The 8,941-nt window shown below is 52.5% G+C and overlaps 1 protein-coding gene across 1 annotated transcript; it reads right to left on the bottom strand.

Annotated features, from left to right (window-relative positions):
• Nucleotides 1–1,609: 1,609 nt before the first annotated feature.
• Nucleotides 1,610–7,929, bottom strand: CACFD1 (calcium channel flower domain containing 1). Its single transcript, XM_041483959.1, has 5 exons — nucleotides 7,630–7,929; nucleotides 3,079–3,151; nucleotides 2,532–2,657; nucleotides 2,318–2,425; nucleotides 1,610–1,940 (listed from the first exon to the last, which is right to left on the bottom strand). The coding sequence occupies exons 1-5, from the start codon at nucleotides 7,757–7,759 to the stop codon at nucleotides 1,847–1,849; spliced, it is 531 nt and encodes a 176-aa protein (XP_041339893.1). The 5' UTR covers nucleotides 7,760–7,929; the 3' UTR covers nucleotides 1,610–1,846.
• Between the last annotated feature and the right edge of the window lie 1,012 nt (nucleotides 7,930–8,941).

Here is an 8,941-nt window from a genome sequence, read left to right as displayed (position 1 = left end):
AGCAATCCCAGTTCAAAGGTGGGGGGAAAGGGGCTTTGCACAAAAAGGGTGCAGGAAAAAAAACCCCACATCCAGGAAATGCTGGCTGGTGGGAATCCTCCCGTCTCCTGAGCTCCAGGGAAGAAGCAGCAGCTCACAGGAGCCAGCAGCTTGAGGAAGGGCAGGGTTTAAGGAGAGTTTTCAGCGTGGACAGACCCCTCTGACAGACAGACAGCACTCAGCCTCCAGCAGCATTTCTCAGAGGACAGCACAACCCCTCTGTACCCAAGGATTCAAACAGGGACACACAGTGCTGGTGGCTGTCCCAGTCCAGCATTTACAGCCCAGTTCTCCTCCCTTCTCTCTCCCAGAAGAGGGGGAAAACACAGTTTGTCAAGCTTGTGGCCCAGAACAAGACAAAGGGGTCAAAGGACAACACACTTTTTTTTTGAAGAGTCTGAGAAACACTCTGAAGGCTGAAATTGGATTTTGCAGCAGCCAGGGCTGTCCCTGGGTTCAGAGACCCCTGGTGAAATGAGGCAGCCCTGTGAAGGACAGGAAACAGAGCACTCCTTTCGCCTATATCCAGAGAAAATGAGTCCCATTAAAGTACTTAAATAACTAGAAATAAATTATTCCCCTTTTTCCCAATCAAAACAAAAGCAACCATATAAAAATCAAATAAATTAAAATCCCCAGGACAAACTGGGATGAGAAGAGGGGGATCTGGGCTTAGTGAGCAGTTTTGTACTGCATGGTACAAAGCAAACAGAAAATACAATGTGAAAACCACAGAAAGAGCCTGGAATAGCAAAGTAAAACATCCCAGCTGTCCACACTGAAATGGTGCAGCCTGCTCTCTGTTTGCACAGGGAAGTTGTGCCACCTTCCCATACAAAACCAGCTCAGGATTGATGCAAAAAAACCACAATCCCAAAGACCAGGCAAGCAGAGCAGGTCCCTTCACGGAGGGATGCAGGAGCAGAGTCCCAGGCTCACGAGGCAGGAACGCTCCTGCACATCAGTGACCCTGACACCAGCAAAAAATCCCACTTGGCTCAAGAAACAGCATCCTTTTCTGCTGTGGTACAGCAAATATTGTTTCCCTTCTGCCCCAGTAAAAGAGTGAAGCTTAAGAAAAGTGCCCTTATTAAGACAAAGTAATTAATTCTCATAATTCAAGTAAATAGCAGTCACTGACTGTAGCTGTATCCAGAGGAAGCAGGGACTGTGCTTTGGAGGTCCCAGGATCTGCCCAGCAGCTCTGGCAGCTCCCCTGCAGAGATGGATTTTATCTTTAGATGAATTTTTGCTGGAAATCCTTTCCCACGCAGCAATGCCTCCAGTGCTTGGTCCCATAATTAAAATAGTGGAAGAAGACCAAGGTTAAGCACCAGGGGGTTTTAGGTGTTGTACCTGGGAAGGGCCATCCCAGGGAGTGTTCCTAAACACGTGGAACCTGCACTGGCAGGTCCTCTGTCCCTCCTCACCCATCCAGAGGGCAGTCCATAAAAAAAATTAAAAAAAAAAAAGGCTGGGAAAGCAGCACTCAGAGAGCCAGCACCTCTGCTGGCAAGAAAATATTGGAAAAAAATTCTTTTTGCAAGCAAAAAGAAAATAAAAGATTAAAAAATAGGGGCACAGTTTGGGTTGAGGGTTGAGGAGAGAAGGAGCAACGTGCTGAGGTCTGGCTGCTGGAGTGAGGAGAGGACACAGCCTGCCCCAGCCCCTGAGATTTCCAGTTGCTGCAGTGTCCAGGGAAATTGTGGTGTAGCAGGGAGTGGAGAGGACAGAGGGAAGGGCAGAGTGGATTTCCACATCTTCACCATCTCAGCGTCCAGGAGATGCTACCCTGAGCTCGTGTCCTTCAGAGAGCCTGTCCCTCCAGGCTCCCCGTGAGCTTCTCTTCATCCATCTGCTTCTGCTGCTGGTGGATCCGGGCGTAGGAGATGGCATCTCCCCTGTGGAGAGAAGGGACAGCGTGGGGATGGCAGGGACTGGCCCAGCTGGGGCCGGGCTCTCCGTGCCAAGGGGTCAAACCACACTTGCTGGCCTTCCCCAACCCCCAAAGCTGCTCTCTGCCCCAGGGCTGGGCCCACCCACCCAACAGCTGCAGACAGAAGAGTGGGACCCTCAGAACTCCCAAAACTCAGAGCTTCAGCAGCCCCAGGACCTTCCCTCACAGGGCTCTGAGATGAGGGAGATTTCTCTGGCCGCGTCCACACCTCAGCACGGGTTGTGCACGAGGAAAGCACAGCCTTAGGAAGACAGATGGAGCAGGGTCTGGAGCTCCATCTCCCCCTTCCCTGCCCTCCACGAGCAGCTGGATCTCTCTTACTTCTTTCCAAGGGCCGACAGGCCGTAGAGCACGCCAGTGGCGAAGGCGATGGCGTTGCCCAGGAGCGTGGTCAGCGTCAGGCTGAGCATGACGGGGAACACGGCCATCCTGGAAGACAGGGGCGGCCCTCAGAGCAGGGCCCCGCTCCCCACGGGGCGCAGGGGTGTTCTTTCCCCGGGATATGCCCACCATCAGCCCCCAGGAGCATCCTCACCCGCAGTAGAAAGCTGCTTTCTGCCAGGCCCGCAGCCTGTCGGCCCTGGCGGCCACGGCGTTGGCGAACTCGATGAACTGGCAGCAGAAAGGGGCCTCGCACAGGAACAGCACGAAGGCGTTGAGCCTCCAGAGAGAGAAAACCAGAGTTAATGCTGCTTTGAGTCACCAGATGGGGGTCAGCAATGCCCCCCAGGCCCACAGAGAGCAGATACACCATGCTCTGTGCAGGTGGAGGGAATGGTGAGGATGGGCCCTGCTCTGCTCCCCTCACTTCTTGATAATTTCCAAATTTCCAAGCCCTGCTGCCCCAGATTTATTTTGGACAAGGGCATCTTAGTATTTACCTAAAAATGCATAAGGAAATAATATAAATAGAATAAACCTAACATCCCAACCTGCCTGATGGAGCAAGGTCTGGCAACTCCCAGAGCCTGATGGATGTTTCACTCCCATCCCTGCCCAAGCAGGGCAGCTTTGCCCCCCTCAGTGGGGCCTGGTTAACAATACCTCCCTCCCAGCAGGAAAATGAGAATAAACCTGCTCACATCATCCACACGCCGGCTGCGATGTTCAGGGGGTTGATGGTGACACAGTTCCAGAGACCAGCAAAGGCACAGGCTGGAAAGAGAGAGGCTTTCAGTGACCACCATGACCAACCCTGTGTGCCCTTGGCCAGCACCTGTGGGCACTGCAGGGCAGCACAGGATGGTGGGTGGAAAGGTCTGGTGGTCCAAAAGGAGCCTGGAATGCAGGGAAGAGCCCTCCTCTGGTATCCTTTTGCTCTGAGTGCTGTTCCAACAATTATTTCCCTTGTGTAGAACAACATTTGCTTCCACATGGAGTCCAGGACGTGCACCTGGATTTTATGTGCCAAGGTAGACAAGCAGTGCCAGCAGGTTCTACCACTGAGCAGCACAGGGCAAGTTCAGCAAAAACATGGCTTGCACACAGGAAAATAACAAATACAGCACAGGTGAACCCAGCCCCTGCCACTCACGGCTGGTTCTGTGCAGCTTCACCAGAGATGGGCAGAAAAGAGCCAAGTTTGGGTCTCCACTAACATAAAAGGAAGTGAATAAAGCCCAAAATAACCCCAGTGCTCCTGGCTCTGTAACTCAGGCAGAGGAACCAGGCAGCAGTGACTGAGCTGAGCTGCATCCACCTCCCTGCTGCCTCATTAAACTTGCAGAGTGTTCCTGGCACCTGATCCGGCCCCTTCCCTCTGCCAGGGCCAGAGCTGGCACCAGGAACTTGAGCCCAGCTGGGAGGGCAGGAGACACACACCCAGCAAACATCATAACACGGCAAAACTCCACCTCAAATGGATTCTATGGCCTTTAAAGGCTGTCTTGGGGGTGATGGAGAGCAGCAGAGCCTCTCTCTGAGGAAGAGACCAGCCCTAGATTGAGGATTTTGGGGAGGGAATCCCTGAGCAGAGCTGCTGTGAGCAGCCCTGACCTTCAAAAGCCTGGCACATGCTTGCAAGGTTTCTTTTAAGCAGTCACTGCTGAATCCTCAAAGTTCCTTTAAAAATAGTTATCCTTGTTTACCAGGCTGGGAAGCAGAACTGCAGGCAATGACAGGACAGACTGAAGGTCATCCCATGAGCAAGTGACCTCCCGGTCTTAGGAAATTCCAAAAAACCTTATTTTTTAACACTTCCTAGAACTAAGTCCACAGGACCCAAAATCTTTTGGAGAGTCCTGCAAGAACAAGATCAGCTGGCAGAGGAGGTATTTCAGAGGATGTGCTGATATCCATGCTCCAAGGGCACTTCTCACCCTCCCGTCCCACAGGTTCCAGTGTCACTGTCCCCACACTGCAGGGGAAACTGAGGCACGGGGTTGGGGTGATCTGTTCATGGTCACACGTGCAAAGAGCTGGAGAGGAGCAGTGGCAAGCAGGATTCCTAGGAGCTGTGGGCAGCATGGAGAGCAGGGCCCAAACCAGGGGGTTCTAATTCCCTGTGACCACCAAACCCTTGGATGCTGATGGAAGAGGAGCTCAGGGGATGCACCCCAGGCTCGTGGCACTCGTTGTCCCCCAGGAAAGGACATTCCTGACAACAATGCTGAGTGACTTTCTGGCACTTTATAATTAGCAGAGCAGCAAAACCTCTCAGCTATCCCCAAAACACAGCCAGGGCTGGGGCAGGACCCTGCCTGGCTGAGCACAGAGGTCCAGGCAGTTCCCAGCAGGTCTCCACCACACAACAAACAAAGGGAAGCAGGATGTTCTTTTCCAAGCAAGTTTTTTTTTTCCTAATCAAACCAACCAGGGGTTGTTTTGCCAGGTTTCTGGTTTGGTTTTGTCCCCAAACGTTCCAAAACAGCCCTGCAGCTCTGTGTCCCTGCAGCAGTCCTGGCTCAGCAACCAGCCTGGTTGCCAGAGGACTAACGACCCAGGAAGCAGAGCTGAGAGAGCCCCACGTCAGCAGGAGCAGCAGGAAAGGAGTCAAAGGTCTGGGATCACAGGAGCACTGCCCCCAGAGCTGCTGCCAACAGCCACAGAACAACTCAGTGACCTTGGGTCTCCTTTGCAGAGCTGCTTGTCCCACACAGCCTGGTACATCCTCGTCCCACCGGGGCAGGAGCTGATCCCACCCTTGCCAAGCCAAAGATTTCTTTTTAAAATATTTTCTTTTCAAGCAGAGGCCTCACAACATGGTTAAAATGCAGATAATGCTCCGTGGCACGTAAGCTACGGGAGACAGACAGTTCTGCCATTTGTTTAACTGCTGTCCCACCTCGAATCCCTGAGGAAGCACAAATAACTGGGAGCTAAAATGGGTGGGGGGAAGGACACCCTTCCCTACAAAGGCTCTATTCATTTCCAGCAGCTGGTCACTGTCCTCAACACAAGCCTATTTTTGCTCCTAGAGTGTTTTACAAAAGCCACAGACTCTCCTCGTCCCATTACAAACAGGAACACAAAGAGAGAAGGGACTTGGCCAAGGTCACCAAGCCAGCATGTGCAGGAGCCAGAAAGGGATCCTGAACCTTGTCTGTCTGGTTCTTGCTCCAGCCCTTGGATTTTTCTGGCTGAAACAAGCTGTGGCTGCAGGTGTTTGCATGTGGCAGATGTTGTCTGCTGGTCTCACCTCCACTAAAGAAGTTTCTCTTCCTTTCTGAGGGAATTTTTCCTTCTGTAAGAAATAATCCAGCCCTGTAGCAGCATTACAATCCAGTTGCTCACAATCCTTATAAATTAGTTCTGTTCTTTCAGGGCAAGCTCTGAAAAGAACAGCAAACTCCAGCCTTGCTGGTTTATTCATCACCTCTTCTCCAAACCATCCACCTTCAACAAGGTGATGCTGAACAAGCAGCATTTTGAAGAGGAATGTTGGTAGCATGGGGCACTGGTTGTTTTTTCCACAATCCCCCTTTTTCCCTGTTCATAAGGAGAGTTTGTACCTCATTCTCTGCCTGATAAAGAGACAGGGCTCCAGAGCCAGCTGTCACTCCCCAAATCTTTGGCAAACCCTGTTAAGAACCTGGCTCTTCTTCCAAAAGCTTCTCCCAGACTCACCCAAAGACATAAAACTCTCATCTTTCCTGTAAAAACAAGCCACGAGGTCGCAGAGCTGTGAACAAAAGGTTGGGAAAATAATCCAAGTATAATTCAGCTGCTTTGAAACACAAAGACAGAGAGGGAAAAAGAAGAAATTTGCACTTTCAAGCCACTCACGAGCTGCTGTAGCATGAGGCTGGCAGTGCCACCAGCACGAGCCACCAGCTCTTCACCCTCCATCCACATCACCCCGAGCTCTGCATGGGATAAAACTGCAGGAAAAGCACCGAGGCTCCTGCTACAGCCACAGCCCGTGGGAAAGAAGCTGCTCCTCTGAACCCCCACCTGGGACCTGCTCCACAGACACTTCCCAGCTGGTTCTCCTGGCTGCTGGCCGGGCCAGGAGCGCGGGGGCCTCCGGCAGGGCACGGGGTGTTCAGAGCAGTCCCACCAAATCCTGTCACACCTCCAGGATTTCAGCACCTAGCACATGGAACGGTGGGAGCAGCACATGTTTTACCAGCCCAGCCAAAAAGAGCTTTCAGGAGCCCAGTGACAGCACAGGGTGCAAATGTCAGCTCCAAAAACATTGTGGGGTTGTGCAGCCCAGCCCCAAGGCAAAAGGCAGGCAGGGGGAGAGAGTGATCAGACACAAAGCTCCAGCTGATGGAATAAATCAGGGCTGATTGCACTGGCTGAGAAACCTTCTTGTTTAACTTGAAGTCGTGGACCTGAAGCAGGAGAAATTCTCCATCCTGTGCTCTGCAGGAGATCAGACTAAGCGGTCATAACAGTCCCTCCTGCTTTTAAGAGCTATTAATCTCTCCACAGAATGTAGCAAAACAGCACTCCAGGACAGGCTGATTTCTGGCAAAGTTGCTGAGACTCTTTCCCTGGGAAAATTTTTTTCAGCAGCAGGTAATTCTGAGCTCAGCCAACTCACTCTGCGTCTGCAGCTCCGTTCTCTGTGTCCTACCAAACCCCTTAAAAGCACACAGCACAAACCAAAACCATTCTTCACCTTCAGTAAAACCCACGGGCAGGCCTTCTGCAATCAGCAACAAGAGCAATGGGAAACATGCTCTGACAGTGATGATGGAGGGGAAAAAAACAAATTGTAGGAACATATAAACACCCAAAAGTCAAATAGGATAAACCAAACCCTGCGGCCACTCTTCCAGCCCTGACCTGACCCCCGTGAGCCTGGTGCTCACAGTAAAATAATCTAATTTGTTTGCCAGGCACCAGGGCTCAGCTGCTGCTCCCATCACTGCCAGGGAGTGCCACATCCAAGGAGAACCTCGGGGATTTGCAGATTGCCCCGTGACGTCCCCGCTGCCGGGTGCCAAAGTTCAGCAGGCTCAGTGAGCACGGAGCACATCCCTCGTGGGCAGCTGAACCCACCCTGCTGCAGGCACAGCCTGCGCTCTCCCTACTGCCCCAAACGCTGCAAACCAAGAGCTGGCACCAACCCATCACCCCAAAATCCCTTCATGGCACGGCCAGCGTGACCCCGCAGCGCCGGCAGGACCCTGGGACGAGCAGTGTCATGCAGGAGGGACACGCAGAGGGGAGGGGATACTCACACATGCCCCCGATGACCCCGGCAATCCTGCAGAGCCACCTGTACCACCAGGTCATGCCCTCATCGGCGTCTGCTGCCTCGGGGGCTGCTGCTGCTGCTGCTGCCGGGAACTGCTCATCCTGCGAGCTCATCTCCCCCCGCTGCCGGGGGCTCAGCGCCCTGCTGCCCACCTGAGCCCCCAGGTGTCACCCCCTCCTCCAGCCGGCCCAGGGGACAGCCCCTAAAGCCAGGCCTGGGCCTGTCCCCGTGTCCCCATGCAGGGCTGGCACCCCAGGGCTGACAATGGAGGGTGGCTGGCTGCAGGGCGGTGATGCCAGCGGGCCTGGAGCTGCTCCACGGCTCTCTCCAGCTGCATTGTGGGTCCCCCCCGGCAGCAGGCAGGGCTTTGGCTTTGATGTCACTCGCATTAAAAGGCTGTGGGCAGAGCTCTGCTGCTCATATTCATCAGCACAGGCACGGCCACGCACCTCACACCAGCTCTTCATGGCCCCGGGAACAACTGGGTGTTGTTATCCAGGCAAGCCTTAACATTTAGTGTTCCTTAGTGATCCTAGTGATCCTTAACATTTAGTGTTCCTTAGTGATCCTTAACATTTAGTGTTCCTTAGTGATCCTGGTGATCCTTAACATGTAGTGTTCCTTAATGATCCCAGTGATCCTTAACATTTAGTGTTCCTTAGTGATCCTGGTGATCCTTAACATTTAGTGTTCCTTAGTGATCCTCAACATGTAGTGTTCCTTAGTGATCCTGGTGATCCTTAACATGTAGTGTTCCTTAATGATCCCAGTGATCCTTAACATTTAGTGTTCCTTAGTGATCCTAGTGATCCTTAACATTTAGTGTTCCTTAGTGATCCTTAACATTTAGTGTTTGCTTTTCCAGAAAGGGAAACAGGAATCCTCACGCTGACGGGAACTGAACGCTGTTGCAAAATTCTGCTCTCCAGATAAGAGAGTCGCACTCCCCTTATCTGACTGGAATCAGGTTTTCTCCCTCAAAATGGGAGCAGAAGTTGCACTTTGCAAGTAGATGCCCCAGCTGGCGAGCTGGTGGTGTCCAAATGGGACAGGGGAACACCCTGAACTCTCCTAAATGAGGAAGGCAACAGCTGCATTTTGTGCAGATGAACGTGGAACACGAGCAGAGCCCAGCTCTGCACAGTCAATCTGGAACAATAAATAGCAGTGAGACTTGGGATCCAGAGCAGAGTGGGAAGACAGATCCCATCTGCTAAAAGGTTACAAAAAAGGGATTAAGGAAAGGATGTCTTTTCATTACCATCTCCTGTCAGACAGGAAATGAAGGCCCAGGG

This window comes from Pyrgilauda ruficollis, unplaced genomic scaffold (assembly GCF_017590135.1).
Source record: "Pyrgilauda ruficollis isolate IOZ18807 unplaced genomic scaffold, ASM1759013v1 scaffold62, whole genome shotgun sequence".
Taxonomy (NCBI): domain Eukaryota; kingdom Metazoa; phylum Chordata; class Aves; order Passeriformes; family Passeridae; genus Pyrgilauda; species Pyrgilauda ruficollis.
The sequence above is the reverse complement of the archived record's forward strand: the minus strand, read 5'-3'. Positions and strand labels throughout refer to the sequence as shown.